Source organism: Haemaphysalis longicornis, unplaced genomic scaffold (genome assembly GCF_048455015.1).
Source record: "Haemaphysalis longicornis isolate Haplotype H1 unplaced genomic scaffold, Haemaphysalis longicornis Haplotype H1 scaffold_4, whole genome shotgun sequence".
In the NCBI taxonomy this organism is placed as follows: domain Eukaryota; kingdom Metazoa; phylum Arthropoda; class Arachnida; order Ixodida; family Ixodidae; genus Haemaphysalis; species Haemaphysalis longicornis.
The window spans coordinates 5,853,147-5,868,455 of NW_027526361.1; the positions used below are offsets into that span (position 1 = coordinate 5,853,147).

At 46.6% G+C, this 15,309-nt stretch overlaps 2 protein-coding genes across 8 annotated transcripts in view; one reads left to right on the top strand and one right to left on the bottom strand.

Moving 5' to 3' along the window:
• Positions 1-1,972: 1,972 nt before the first annotated feature.
• Positions 1,973-9,193, bottom strand: Rpl23 (ribosomal protein L23). Its single transcript, XM_077705768.1, has 5 exons — positions 9,120-9,193; positions 8,683-8,766; positions 8,209-8,337; positions 8,010-8,123; positions 1,973-2,095 (listed from the first exon to the last, which is right to left on the bottom strand). Exons 1-5 carry the CDS (start codon positions 9,130-9,132, stop codon positions 2,013-2,015), a joined length of 423 nt encoding a protein of 140 aa, XP_077561894.1. The 5' UTR covers positions 9,133-9,193; the 3' UTR covers positions 1,973-2,012.
• Positions 9,194-9,350: 157 nt separating this feature from the next.
• The window catches only part of Lasp (LIM and SH3 domain protein Lasp), a 51,629-nt gene continuing 45,670 nt past the window's right edge, over positions 9,351-15,309 (top strand). For 5 of the 7 annotated variants that reach the window (XM_077705760.1, XM_077705765.1, XM_077705762.1 and 2 more), the window contains exons 1-2: positions 9,352-9,592; positions 10,220-10,314. In XM_077705760.1, coding sequence (XP_077561886.1) covers positions 9,521-9,592; positions 10,220-10,314 — 167 coding nt within the window. In that variant the 5' untranslated portion in view covers positions 9,352-9,520. Of the gene's footprint in view, positions 9,593-10,219; positions 10,315-15,309 lie in introns of all 7 variants that reach the window. The other 2 variants (XM_077705764.1, XM_077705761.1) reach the window with 1 other exon arrangement.

Here is a 15,309-nt window from a genome sequence, read left to right on the forward strand (position 1 = left end):
CCTTTGGCAGCGTGAATGCTGACACAACTGCCTGCAAATTAGCGAGAAGTCTGAATGTATACACCACCATAATCTTTTCAACAGCGAACAGCCAAATGATCTTAGTTGTCGTTACTGCTGGAGACAAGTCAACATGCTCAGTATAAACACGACTCCCACTGCATGGTGTGGGCCTGTCAAAAATTTCACCATCTTCCTGTAGGGGAACCCTGAGTAGTATGCGAAGCAGCCAAGTTCCCATTAGTTTTCAGTTCGATTGCAGCGTTGCGGGAGAATGAGGGGAGCGGAGCGCGCATCATTTATACCGCGGAGCTACAGTGGCGCCCCCAGTGGAGTATGCAGCGGCTACCGTTGCGTCTCTAAGCTGCTTTGCATTATCGCGCGCGGAGCCGCAGGTTTGCCATTCGTTGCGCAATCCCGGAGAGGAGAGGAGGAATGCCTGACATACTACTCGGAGTTCCCCTATGGGAAGATGACGACGGTGGTTGAACGCAAAGCTATCTCATGAAGGATTCTTTGGTTGGCCAATCCCTAGGGGCATCCTGCCACAATCATTGTCAGTGGTGCCTAGCCAGGCATGCGCAGGGGGGGGGGTGTGGACGCTGCACAACGGCACCCACACAACTGCAGAGGGAACAGGCTCGACCATAAGCTGCTTCGAATCTAAAAACCCCATTGCTCACCCCCTATACCAACCCTACAACCAAGCAGTGGGAGGGCCTGCTCGGCAGCTATCATGCATACCAGATCTTCCCGGAAACCCATGCCAGGGCTACAGCCAAGGTCCAAGGGTACCTGGACCGAGGCGAACTGACTCCACTGAGTGGACGCCTCAACAACCACCATTTGCTCGATTAAATGCTCTTTTCCTCCCACCGTCATCTTTGCCAATTCATGTACACTTGGCAGCATTGTATAGCGGCTACCTCATCAGCTTTGTGCATCGTGCAGGAGACACGTCAGTTCCTCATGCCTAGCTTTGTTCTGGCAACTCCCTGCAAATTCCCAGACGCTCCTGCAGCCACTCAAGTGCGAGAGCATGTGCATGCTCGATGCTGAAGTGGCTGTCGTTGCGGTGTTGGAATGGCGACTCTTCATGTACAAAGCATATGGACCAACAACCCATTCCAAGAAGCATGCTCATTGCGTGGTCATTAGTAGCAAGTGAGCAATGCTAGAAAGGTCACACTGAAAACTGGCTGCCCCTGAAAAGATCTTGAGGTCATCCTTTCGTTCGCCTAGCATCTTTCCAGAAGCAGCAGTCTTTTGTCCATCAGTCCCTTGCATGGACAAAGATGATTGCTCAGGCTGCATTACAACAAATACAGCAGTTTCCGTTTGCAATAAATTTCTTGGCTAACCTCCTGCATAGACAACCACGCTCTCAGGCAAAATAGCAACGGTTATAATCTCAGCCATAATAAACGGGCTTTGCTTTTCTGCACTGGCCCTCGCCGAATTCAATGCATGCAGGTTCAGCTTGGGTGTTCTGGCTGAATATGCAGCTGTGGGGCCAACCTTTGCCACACAATCAAAGTACTCGGTGATTTTACCCACACTTGTACGGACTAGTACATGTTCTAACCACTCAGGTTTGGCATGCAGCTATGGAGCTATGGCATTTTGCAGCCCAGCAAATCTATTTTCCATTTCCACCCAACCCCCTTTTTTAACGCTGCCACTTCGCACATACTTGTAAAGAGTAGGTGTGAGCGAACAAAAAAAAAAGGGGTAAAGTAGCCACATTTTCCAGCACATCCTCTTTCAGACAACTTATGTATAAAGTTCCAAAACTGAGGGATTAGTGTCTTGCATGTTCCAAAAAAGCCTTGCACAGCCTCAGAACCCCACCACAAGTAGACAAGGATTTCAGTCAGTGCCAGTATTAGCACCAGTGGCAGTGAAGCGCATTGCATCATGTATATGCGAAGGGATTCGCCAAAACGGGCGCAGAAAATACACACGTCAGGGATAACTTTTACCCTTTTTATTCACACTGTCCACCACGCACATTAGGCAATGCTGCTTGCATTGGAGGCAATCCTGGGCCACAAGTCTGCACACTCCTTTGCCACTGGTCCTGTGATAGCCGAGCCTGCACAAAAATACACGGACACCGTTCATTGCAGCTCTCCACTCACCAACCAAATTCATTTGTCAAGCCAGTTCACGTGCAGAAGGACTGTGTGCAACAAACTGGACTCGTTGCACATCCAAGAGCCAATGAGAGGGCGTGCGAAGCATGTATCAGACAGGTAGTTGTACAAGGTAGCCTGACCATCTGTAGCAGCAATTCCAGCCTCCTGGAAGGCGCACAAGTGACCCCTGAAAACCTGCAACTGTGGAACCAAAACGGGGAGAGGGCAGCCCTGTCCAGGTGGTGGCCCAATCCAAGCAAGAGTGCCCAGGGAGAAGTTCCAGGATGTCATTTACATCACGTGGACGTTTGTCAAGAATTGATGAACCATCATTGCACACAGCTACAAGTTTCACCTTTCTTGGTTAATTTGGCAATACCATATTCTCGTGTGCATAACCCGCACCCCCACTTTCACCTTGCGTATTGCCTGCACATTTCATACACAGGGTTCGTACAGAATATTTGACTGAAAATTCAAGGACTTTTCAAGGATAAAAATGGGCAAAATTCAAGGCGTGTTAGCAAAATTTTATTTGCTTACAAGAATTATGAAAGCAGTGCAGTTTTCGCATGGATTTCTTTTTCCACAGAAGCTGTTTGCCTTGACTAAGTAGGTGAGGTTGTTTTTCGCTTCAACTTCCTCCGCTCCGAAAAACGGTCCGCGGATTCCAGCAGGCACTTGAGAGTTTTTTGAAGCTTTGACTACCTCCCTTACATCTTATCGAGCTCTTGCTCGAGCTCTTTCCTCTTTGAAGTTGCCTGCCGTGACAGTGCTTGTTTCTTTTGTTTGTCTAGGTATGCAGCATACCTATGCCGGGCTCGGCGCACTGACGCCTTCAACACTTTTGGAATTGGAGCATTCAGCAGGCCACCATGGTTTTTCACAGCCTCGCAGATAACTCGTTGAGAAATATACGACAGCTCTGCCAAATTCTCGACCGCAACCTGCTTGTTGATGCTGAAGCCTCTTTCTACTGAGGCCTGCCCATGGCTCAGGAGGAGAAGTTTCATCACAGCCACGGAGCAAGATAAACAGGAGCGCCGACTTCGCTCTCTCCGGCGGGCTCTTAATGTCCATAACTCGCGGAGCACAATGTAGATGGCGCAGCGAAAGGGACCTTAGCCGGCGGCGGCTAAGCGGCCGGCGTTCCCCGTGCGCCGGCGGCCGAGTTGGCGGAACGCATTCCGTCGGCTCTGTCGTCTGCTTCGGCGACGGTAGTTTTGGGCACGGACTGCTTTGGGCCTGCTTTGGCGCCGCTTCGCGTTCATTGCGCGCCTCCTTCGCACAGTTGATTAACTTGTTCGACAGCACCTTCCGGGTAACCCGGACTTAAGGAATTGAGTGGCCGTACGGCAAAGATACGTTAAGGATTGGTTTCCATGGCGGGAAAACAAAATATAGAGACCACATACAAACATATGGCTGCTATACAAACACTACCTTTTGCGCGGTGCTTGCCGAAAATGTGGCTCCGTTTTGTAAATTTGGAATACCAATTTGGCTCTGTTTTAACAGGTTTTACAAAAGGCGAAAGGAGTAACTGGTTCTGATCACTGGCGATTATAAAAGTTGCCTCAGCTTTCTCGCAGTTCTGCAACTTGCGTCCAAAACAGAGTGCGCCTAGAACACGGGCCGGCACTTACACGCTCATCGGAAAAGAACAGAAATGCCATAACATCACCCGCGACTGCCCGCGACGTAGCAATCTGCTCAAGATCAAGTCCCTGACAGTGCGGTCTTTTCACAAGCCTTCATTTCGCGATAACTCGCCGAAAGAAAAGGTTTAACGAGCCGGTTGTTTTGTTGGTCAGTCGCTTAACTAAAAAAAAAAAAAAAAAACGCCGGGAACCCTGGTAGGCCAAAAAATTGCAGCCATACAAATCGCAGCATTTTATTTGGAGACCGCGGTGTTATCGACGAGATAACACGACCCTAGAGCGAGAGTGAACATCGGGCGGTAAGTTGCGGCATGAGTTAAAATGAACTATGCATTTGATATTCTTGGGTTCCTTATCAAGCTGACAGTGTTTTTGTACAGTTGATACGACAGGGCAGCCGTCCAATTCAGTCATTGGCACAGAAATGTGCCTCATTGCCGTTTGCCGATGGAGACTCCGGGCGACCCTTGTAAGCGTTGTTCGTGCGCAGAAGCAGCATAAATAATTAAGCACGCGGCCGGAGAGCGGGATAACAACAGAGGGTAACCTTTGCGCTGCATCGATTCGTCGTGAGCAGAATCACGCTAGACTATGTTGTGGCGTTCCATATTACTCTTGCTCATTCTTCGGTGCTTCTGAAGTCGTCGTCGTTCAGTTGCGTCTTACATGTGCTGGGTTAGTACAATATTTTTAGTGGATATTCATAATGTCAGACTAAACGTTCCGGGAATAAGCGATCGCCATGTATGCGGCGGCGTGCGCTTATCTGCGCCGTCTATTGCGGCCGCGCACGGGTGTTTAAATTCCGCGCGTGCACGCATGCCTCCTGCATAGTAGGACAGGCATAAGACAGACGTCGCTGCGCAAGAAAAGATGCCTCTGGGGAGAGCGAAGAAGGGAAGAGCCATGTACAGAGGCACAGTGACGAGAGGGCGAACGAAGGAGGAAGAGAGCAAAGGGAAAGCTGGGCGGCCGGCGGCGCGTGGACATTATCTGCCCGAGCAAAAGATTTTTTCTGGGCCACAGTCGGCGCTCCTCTTTATATCTTGCTCCGTGATCACAGCCCATAACTCTCGTAACTCCCGTGCTCCGTATTATTTTTGGACTGAAACTTGCACTTTCCGCCTGGCATCCTGTCAAAGTAAAGTCGGACCGAGTACCGACCGTATGGTGTCTGGAAGACACATATTATCTCTATGGAAGACACATACCGACCGACCGTTGATACAACTTGCGTTGGATTGGATTTCTGGCTCGCATTTGTTGGCAGACGACGCAGGCGCTGCCGGTTTCGAAACCGAAACTTGCTGCTATTGCTCTTCTGTCAAGGCTACTTGTTTTCGCGGTCATTCCTCAGTAAACACGTTTTTGAAATCAGTACAAATTACGGAAATACGTCGTTCATTTGCTTTATTGAAACAAAGTCCACTAAATTTTCAAGGATTACAAGGAGCTCACTTATATTTAAGGAGTTTGAAGGGCCCTTGAAATAATGTCATCAAATTCAAGGATATTCAAGGATTTCAAGGGTCTGTGCGAACCCTGCATACAGGAAAGGCTGGACCAAAGCCACTAAACAAAGACATTTGTTGACACACACACACACACAAAACTTACCTATATATTGCATACTGAATACATATTCTGCACAGCCTAAGCCACAATCACTCATTGTCACTACTCTCGCTAGAGCTATCACTTGGGCTGCAGCCATCACGGTCATACAACACAATATCACCTTCACATTTGTTGATGCTGTTTGTAATGCAGCTTTTTTTTAAGCTCTCGCAGCAACCTGGAATCACCTTCGATGCCTCGACGATCCATTCACAAAACAGCGCAACATCAGCCTACAGATGCGGCCTGTCGGCGTTATGTCTTAAGACCATCAGCCATCCATATAGCGTAAAGACGCTTGGTGTGAGCTTGGAATGGTCTATTCAATGATAGTACACCAAGAGGCGCCACCACCAACTGTTTTTGAATGAATGCAGAATACAATTATTATACAGCAAAAAGGAAAAAGATACAGTTTACATTAAATTAAGCATCTAAAAATGGACCAGTGTGGCGGTAAAAGCCACCGCCCCATTTCCAACAAAATTCAGCTCGTACGTTTCAGAGTATTGTTACACCGTGTGTGAAAAATGAGCACTGGCAGTTGGACGAGAGTGGCATAGTTGCTACTGCCGTTGTTGTAGGGGCCTCATGGCACAATGCGCATTGACGAGAAACTGTGCCGAAGAAAATACCTCGCATACAATTCACACCTCCACTGTTGAAACCCTGAAAATTTGTGCCGGTTATACGCGCAAAGATACAGTGCCCACTGCACATTCACCATAAAATTGCCAAAGGCGAAATGCTGGGAACGGGTGTACCACTCCAGTGTCATCCCCTAAGGCAGAGCAGAGGCCCCACTAGCCTACGCCCACGTAAAAGGGACACTGAGGGCGGCCACACCCTTGGCAGCTCTGGCCTGCAGTTTTCTGGCAAACAATGGAAACGTCAGCAGTTCCGTCTAATACCCCTACCACACGGGCACTTTCAATCCGGATTAAAGCGAAGTGCAAGTAGACTTTTCGAGCGCGCTCGACGCACCGCCGCTGCTACCCGGCACGTTTCAATCCCGATTGAAGTTTCACCGGTTGCACTCACGTATGCCAGATGGCGCCAAAAATGTACTTAGCGGCCAGTGTCTTGCAACTTTGCAGAACCACAGGTATACGTTACTGTATGAATGTTACGCAGGCTTATTTGGGTAAGTTATTTGATACAATCTGTGGCGTTAGTTAAAGTAACCTTCTGTGCCATTACTCAGAGGGGGCCGAGAGCATCACCGCTTTCGTCTGATAGCGCTTGGGGAACCAGGATTGGGCTGGATCGCGATTGAAACTGGAATGTAGCAGTGCCCTATATGGATTGAACTCGATCTGGATCGATGCAATCGCGATTAAAAGAGCCCGTGTGACAGGGGTATAAATGGAACCAGAACTGCCACTGGCGCTCCGAACAGATTAAGGGGGACACTGGTCTTAAAACAACTTCTTTTAATTTTCAAGTGAACTCTGCGAAACTTGTCAGTCTTGCTGCTTTTTTCCCACCGATTTCAAATATGCCAGTATTTTTTCAGTTGGTCAATTAGTTCCCAAGATAATTAGCCATTTTTGGCCCCACAATTAACAAAACAGTGTTGGTCACAAAACTGTAATCTTTATATTTTCCAATACTATGAACCCTGCTGAATGCAATAATGGTAGCAGTTTTTTGATGCACCGCTTGGAACTAATTTTACAGCTCATTAAACTTCGGTGTTTGAAATGGGCACTGAAAATGGTTCCTTGCCACTGGTGCCACCGAAGTTTAATGAGCTGTAAAATTAGTTCCAAGCGGTGCATCAAAAAACTGCTTCCATTATTGCATTCAGCAGGGTTCATAGTATTGGAAAATATAAAGATTACAGATTTGTGACCAACACTGTTTTGTTAATTGTGGGGGCAAAATGGGTAATTATCTTGGGAACTAATTGACCAACTGAAAAAATACTGGCATATTTGAAATCAGTGGGAAAAAAGCAGCAAGGCTGACAAGTTTCACAGAGTTTACTTGAAAATAAAAGAAGTTGTTTTAAGACCAGTGTCCCCCTTAAACTAAATAGGAAGATCTAGAACTGTAGCTCAGAACACCTGGGACCAAGGAGTGCATACAGTGCCCTCCAGGCAATAGTCCGCAAAAATGTCCACATTGCTCAAACGTCCTCACAAAGAAGGCCTTTGGTTAAGTCTTCACTAGCTGACACTGTAGCGGGCTCAACTGCTTACCCCTGGCACGTTCTTTTGTTGCCCCATCACTGGTGCGTACTGGGTAGCAGTCAAGAATGCTATACCATTAATTTTAGTTGGGCTAAATTGGAAAAGCAACCAATCGTGGTTCCAGTTTCACTGGTATTTTCCGGGCCAAAAATTCTTTCGTGTAGTTCGTGAAGCTTCGAACAAGCACAAAGAGTGTGGTCAGCTGTCGCTACTCCAAGATTTACTATGCACAGTGTGCTAGAGCGGCGATCAGCAATGCTAACTGGCAGCTTACGCACGTAGTCAGTTGACTGGTAAGCCCTGCTCATTAGGGGTAACTTTGTGATGCCTGGAGCAAATAAAGGGCCGCAAAGCATGTATCCACAAAACCACAAAAACGTGCAACTTTGCAGGCTCACCCTTCATTTCTCCCTTGTTGTTGACTATCACACCAGCGTTGTCCTCGAAGTAGATGAACACACCATCCTTCCTCCGGTACGGCTTTCGTTGCCGAATGACAACCGCCGGCATGACTGCAGAGAGAGCACCACCAAAGTCAGGCCGCTGACGACACTCCCCGCTCCCTCCCCTTCGACAGAGCTCGTGAACCCCACGCACCCTTCTTTCTCAGTTCAGGCTTGCCCTTCTTGACAGTGGCGACAATCATGTCGCCAGCGCCGGCGGCAGGCAGTCTGTTCAGTCGGCCCTTGATGCCATTGACGGCAATCACGTACAGGTTCTTGGCACCTGCACACACGCACAATGCGCTGTTACACAAAACAGCAGCGGCCGCGTGACACAGAACTCACTGATCAGGTGAAATTATGCGACCTTTTGTGCACAACACGCCGCAGCAGCCTCAAGTCTCCATCAAGATAATCCCTCGTAATACTCAAGATCAAATTTGCGTCTGTACGATGCAGCAACAAGACGTAAAAAACCATGCGTTGGTGCTATGTGTAAAGTGCGGCACACAACACACCTGTGACACGAAACGCCTAATAACGCCGGCGAAACACGGTTTCATGTCTGCCCAACAGACGGCTTCAGCACGAAACATCCAGTTAAAATGAAATCAAATTAGGCACCCACCTGTGTTGTCGGCGCAGTTAATGACTGCTCCAACAGGAAGACCAAGCGAAATGCGGAATTTCGCTCCTGCCGCTCCACCACGTCCTAAAAACAGCGCGCGACATCACAGGTATTTTAAGGCTTTGCAAGGACATTTACTTGTATCTAGCAAAACCACAGCTAAACAACGCACCGCGATCAAGAACACTACAATAATTTAGGCAGCCTTTATTATTTCTGAAATGTAATTTCTTGGTTCATTCATAGCAAACGGCGGCATCCCGAGAGGGACACACACTTCGCACACAAATGGCAAGTAATGCCAGCACTTAAATAAAAAATAAATTGTGAAATTAAAATCTGTACACTTTGGTGGATATTCGCCAAGAGCATAAATAAAATTCAGATCTTCTATACGCCGATTAAATCCGATAAAAAAAGCCCCAAGTGCTACATACCTCGCTTAGACATTTTGACCTGCGGGAAAAGGGCTTATCGCGCATGCGCCAGTTTACAGCAGGCAAAAGAAAACCAGAAGCAGCTCAATAACTATGTAAGTTTTTTTCTTGTTATACTTTACTATTTTACAAAAATTTTAAACTTCAGTTTAAAATTATAAACTGCAATATTTATTTTAAAATTGTTATAGTTAAAACAAACACTACATTTTTTTTCCGTTTCTTCTGTTGGCATTTTTTGGGAACCCTACAGTTTTAACCATTTTGTGTTTTCAGTCAGTTTTTTCGGTTGTGAGTGTGGTTCTGTAAGTCTGTGTTTCTGTACGTGTGTAGGCAAGTTCCAAGAACAAAATCTGGATCACTTGGCCTCTCTGTGATTTAGTACGTCTTTCCGGCGGACAATGAGCTCCAAAAAGTGTGCCCGGTGCGAAAAGACGGTGTATCCGCTCGAGGAGTTGAAATGTTTGGACAAGGTAAGCCCCCTCAACTTTTTCGATAACATCTTAAAAACTACTCCTTTAGAATCGAGGCAAGGCCGTGCATTTTATCCTTCCGCACACGGTTTGTAGCTAGTTACACAGCGGCCTTCTGACGTCCCTTTACACTAGTCCGGATTGAGCGGCTCCGTCTATGACACGACTCCGCAAGTCGTGCGAGGTAGTAGTGTCGGAACGTTTTTAACCTTACTAATCATCTTTATTTGACAGGGATTGCCCACAGGGCTAAGTAAACTATTCCATGTGTGAGGGTGCGTGTCGTGACGTTCTTTCTCTTCGATGAATATTTCCGGAAAGTTGTCACTTCTAAATTAGGGCATTATGACTGGACGCGGTTCACGTTACTGAGGCAAGGTCGATGGGCCGCATCTGACTGGATTCAGTGCGCTCTTCGGCACCCCCCTCATTCTCCCGACTGAAAACAGTTTTCACCCTTACTTGAATCGAGTTTTCGCACCATCCCTTGAAACGTTACGATTAAACTGGGTGAACTGCATCAAAATGGTCGCATGAAGCGCGGGTGTGGTCACCTCCGCCAAACGTGCGTGGTTGCTGCGTTGGTCAGGATGCGACGTGTGACGCGCCTCCGATGTTTCTTGGCAGATATGGCACAAGGGCTGCTTCAAGTGTCAAGAGTGCAACATGACGCTAAATATGAAGACATACAAGGGATTCAACAAGCTTCCGTATTGCAGCGCGTAAGTATGCAGCTATTTTTCACGTGCGACTTGAGTGTCGTTGTTTTCTCCAGCATTCGCTGTCCTATCGTGCACGTAACGCACGTGGACCTGGGAAAAGGTATGCACTTCCGGGACGACCCGCCGTGACCGTTCGGACGTGCAGCGAACGTTCCTGCTCGTTTTGTGCGGCGAACGCTGCGACGAAACTAGCTACCACACGAATTAGTTGGTGTCTGCGAAGTATTGCGGTATTGCCTGCCGTTCGCGCAAATGTTCTCTGTCTTTTGGGACTTCTGAATTCTCATCCCTGAATCAGCAAACTTTTCTCATTGCTTGGACGCTAATTTAATTTACATTCTTGAGTGGCTTTATTACTGTACAGTCCCTGTCCACCGAGGAAAATCGAACTAGTTTGAGGCGAAATGCAGTTTTGAAGGGCTGGCCACGATGGTGGGTTTCAAGACACAGTGGGCAAATTACTACATTTGTTGTGCTAGACAAGGAAAGAAGCCCGGGAACATTAGCAATGGTAGTGAAACTTTTTATTTAGAAGGGAAGTGATCGCTGCAGCCCAGAAACAAGCAAAAATATTTTGCGGCAATATTTTACGCCGTTTTATTAGCTCTAGTAAGATTTGCTAGTACTGTTGCAGAGTATATCAAACAATAAACTTTTTTGTTGTATTTCTTCAGCTGCAGAGCTTCAGTACAGCACTTACTTTGCAGTTGTGAAAGAAGTACCCCTTCATCGTGAAATAAAAGACAAATCAATGCAAATCTACTCTGGTAACGTGTAGCATGTTCTAATTAAATTTGTTTGAACTGAATCTTGACTTTTAAATTTGTGGAAACCAAACAAAACCTGAGCCTCTTATTTGTGGATGCTCATTGCACTCTGGTTTGGGTGTGATGAACATTGATTGTTCAGCAGGATATTTCGAACACATCAATATTATTCTGTAGAGACTGAATGCTCCAACTTGTTTCAGAGAATGCAAAAACTAAAACTTCTGGCCTTCTTGTTTGTCTCTTGCTCAGCTTTGAGCTGGAAATGTCGGTGTTCCTGTAGGAGGGGTAATTTTTAACAGTGAAGCTGTTTAGCAAGTAGTAATTTATAGTGTCCACAGTTAAAAATATCAGGAAATTGAGTAGTGTGTGCATGTGAGCGGGGACCTCGGGCGACCGCCCAGCGTCTTCGGCCCACGTTTCTCAACTCAAGCATACCCACTTAGGAAGATTGGCCGCTTGGCCAAGATTGCGGTGACCGCCTGGCAGTTAACATAACCAAGAAAATGCCGAGCGCTTGTGTGTGCGTGCCTCGTGACAACCACCCAGTGTCCCCGGCGCATGTTTGTCAAGCAAAGCTTATCCACTCAAGGAGATCGGCCAAGATTGTGGGGACTACCCGGTAGTTAAGAAAACCAAGAAAATGTTGAGTGCTCGTGTGTGCGTGCCTCAGGGCGACCGCCCAGCGTCTTCGGCCCATGTTTGTCAAGCAAAGCATACCCACTCGGAGAGATTGCCCTTCTCCCCCCCCCTCTCAAAAAAAAAACTGCTGCTAGAAACGAGAAAGACATAGCGTACGCCCCTCAAGGTGATGTCTGATGATTATCACTTCTAAATGAATGAAATAAGCTCACAAAAATGATGGGGAAAGGTCGTTGCGTCAGCGAAGAAGCAAATTGGCTGCAGTCGTGGACCTAAACCGTTGTGATGGTCGTAAAAGTTGCGTACAGCTTTGCTACCTCCAAATCTTGTGTTTTAGTGTGAGCTTCCTTCATTTTTTTTAATGACACCTTTAAGAGCTGTGTTTGCTGCATTGTACACTCCCCGTTAGATTGAGCATGAAAGCGATGCTTTTATGTACAGTGCATGGGACTAATGGAGACATTGAGCAGAAAATAGGGCTCTGTGGGCATCTGTGAAATCAGCCATCATCAGTCTGGAGACGTGCTGCTGTGTAAAAATATATAAACGGACAGTTACTGCGTAGTAAAAACATCTCAAGAAAAAATTAAGAGGACTATTTTAAGCAATAAATGCCATACATAAATGAAATAGAAACCTATAATTTTTGAGAGTATGCCCACCAAGTTTTTTCCAGTTCAGTTTAAGTGCAACTAGCCTTTCCAATCCTTTTTTTTTTCTCTGACAATCTGACACATCCTGTCAACAACGAATAAGTTCAATGTGAGGCAGTACCTTATCAATTTGAGCGGGCCCCAGATAAAATTGAGGTCATTGTCACAAGCTGTTGCTAGTATGGCTTATCAGGAGAATATAAGGCTCTGTGTCGACTGTGTATTTTGAGATAGCAGGGCTTGTACACTTTCTCTTTTATCACGGTTCGTTGAGGCCAGCCCTTTTGCTCATCCGTTCTCTTGGAACAGTCCTTGCTTTTTGATGGAGGCGAAAAGCAAAAGCACTCGTGTGCATGGGATTTCAGCGCCCATTAAAGATCCCCAGGTGGTCAAAATTAGTCTGGAGCCCTCCACTATGGTGTGCCTCGTCACCTGTGTTTCATCGGCGCGTGAAAACATGCAATCAATTGGAACGGTCCTTCATCATAGCCTGAGGGACGGGTAATCGGTGCAGTCAGCAGTCCTGAGCCACCATGCAGCAGCACTCTAGAATGGGGTTGCATGTTTGTATGTATGGTTTGGGATTTTTATATTTTCTCTTTGCAAGTAAAAAACAAGTAGCCATATTGTAAAAGTGCATTTCTGCAGTTAGACAAGTTTGCTGAAAAATTTCAGTTCCTTGCTTCTCAATTTTGCCATTATTTGTGCCGCCTACAGCTCCTGTGCTCTTGTTTCTTCTTTCCTTTGTGAATGTGATAGGTCAGTGCACCGTTTGAGGGATTAAATAGCATAGTGTGGGAGCACAGCTGCCCATGGAAGTTGACCGTTGCAGCATTGCTTTTGCTGTTGGAAATGCTGGACATCAATTATGGCATAATGTGTGAAACTTGCTACGTTCATTTTGCTGTTAATTTTAAAAGTAAGCCCATGGTGTCTATGTAATAAATAATTGCCAAAAACGAGAGCAAATTTGGGTTTCGAGATGAATGCCGTGAAAAATGCTCCAAATGTGAAGGACTAAAAGCACATGACTATAATCACGAGCCATGAGTGTGTGGCGGGCAGAAAGTTTACTTTCTCAGCCTTGCTCGAGCCTACAAGTAAAATTCCCACATTCATGTAAACTGGGGTGCTATTACACAAGGCCCGAGATTGAGCGAAACTCGGGAAACACGAGCTCTAGCGACGCTGGCGTAACATAATGATAATATTTTGAGGTGGAGTTCAAGCGTATTAATAATGCAATTCATGCTACTTGCCAATTATTGGGGTGACGTAACCGGTCCAGAGCAGCGTGTTCCAAGGAGGTGCGACTAGGACGTGGCGCGTTTTTCATTGCTGTCTCTCGTTCCACTGCTGCACTGGTGGCTACTGGGGGCAAGAAAATCGAACTACATTACTTTATTATGCTTTCGTTTCATTAATCATTGTATTTCACTCCTAATTTTATTAATTCTTTGAAATTCGCCGTCCTAAGAAGCAGTTTCTGCCCATTTCTGCCGTCGGTGGCATACAATGCAGCGTGAACAAAGCCGAGTGGCGAAAAAAGAAAGCGGGTAATTGAAATGCGCCACATTCAAAGTAATTGAGGCTCGGTGTTATCGAAACCCTCCGTCCGCTTTCAGATACGAAATTCCCTAGGGCAACGCCGCCTGTATAATCCTTGCCTAACGCGTGAGCGAAAAATGGCCAAACAGCCACTCTCCTGTTGCTCTCTCCTACCCTTTCCCTCTCCGTAGGCTTCCTACGTGCTTTCATGTCCGCCAGCCAGCGCCGCTTCTCGGAAAGTATGCAAAATAGTTGACAGTTTGTCTAGTGTTCCCCAGGCGGCGCTCCGACGCCTTCGAGGCTAGAGCCACTAAATAAGCTACCTTTATTTAATGACGCTGTTCGAGGCAAGCTGACAGACACACACTGTAGAAGTGGGTGCAGTGTTCGCGACTCGCGAGCAGTGACGTACCGGATGAGTGCCAGAACTAAGCATCCCCACCGCTCCCATTGGAAAGGGGGCGACGGGTTAGGCAATGTTTATACAGGTGGCGTTGCCTAGGGACACGTAAGTCTGCTTGCATGGTTTGAAGGTGAAAGCTTGGCGATTCTTAATAACAACTAATACATTGTACTTGCGATAATTCTTCACTGATGTACTGCACTTGCGTATTTTTCCTCGCTTTTGTTTCTTTGCCTTTCGGCATGAATTTTGGCATCACTTTGACTGGCTTCTTTTCTGCTATACCGTGTTTGCGTCAGTGTCTTCTCTTTCATTTCGTAGTGAACTCGTCAGCAAGAAGACTGGCACACAGCACAGCCTCCCTATAATCGGGGTTCTGCGTGGCTGATGTGCACCTGTCCTTCTCATGTGCCATCACACGGTCACGTGTCATGCATTATTCTAAAACTTTTACAATTCACAGCTTTGTGAATTTTCAAAACCGAGCCCATTCGCTCCTCAAAGCTCTCAAATGCGGTCAAATCAACCAATTGGGCATGTGCTACGAAGATTGATTGAAAAACATTTATTAAGACAGGAAGGCCAGAAGAAAGGAGTAGCAACAACCACAGCTTTACAAATTTGTTTCCTTTATTTCACTTTGCTCTTCACAGCTCTTGTTCGACGAAGCTCTCCACAGTCGGTACTTTTTTATGGACTCCATACTTTTACCCTCCTTGGGGCGTCACGCTGTTTCTTTCTGTCTCAACTCTTTCCTGCACAAGCTTTGCATGATCCGCTTCCTGCCAGACGATAAAGACGCTAGAAAACACCCGTTGAAATGCGTAAAGATCGCCTCCGATAATAGACACACGCTGTTGATTATATACTATCCTGCAAGTAAAGTTTTCGCAAGAATGATGTGACACAAAACGCCTCAATAGTCTGCCGCACTGACGATAAATGAAATGCACGGTCATGCAACGCCACATTGGAAAGTTCT

Bases quoted from the DNA above. Each gene is read 5' to 3' on its own strand.
- Rpl23 (XM_077705768.1), bottom strand. The intron at 8,338-8,682 runs GTGGGTGCCTAA...GCGTGTGTGCAG, and splicing joins TAACTGCGCCGACAACACAG to GTGCCAAGAACCTGTACGTG. The intron at 2,096-8,009 runs GTGAGCCTGCAA...ATTTTTGTGCAG, and splicing joins CAACAAGGGAGAAATGAAGG to GCTCGGCTATCACAGGACCA.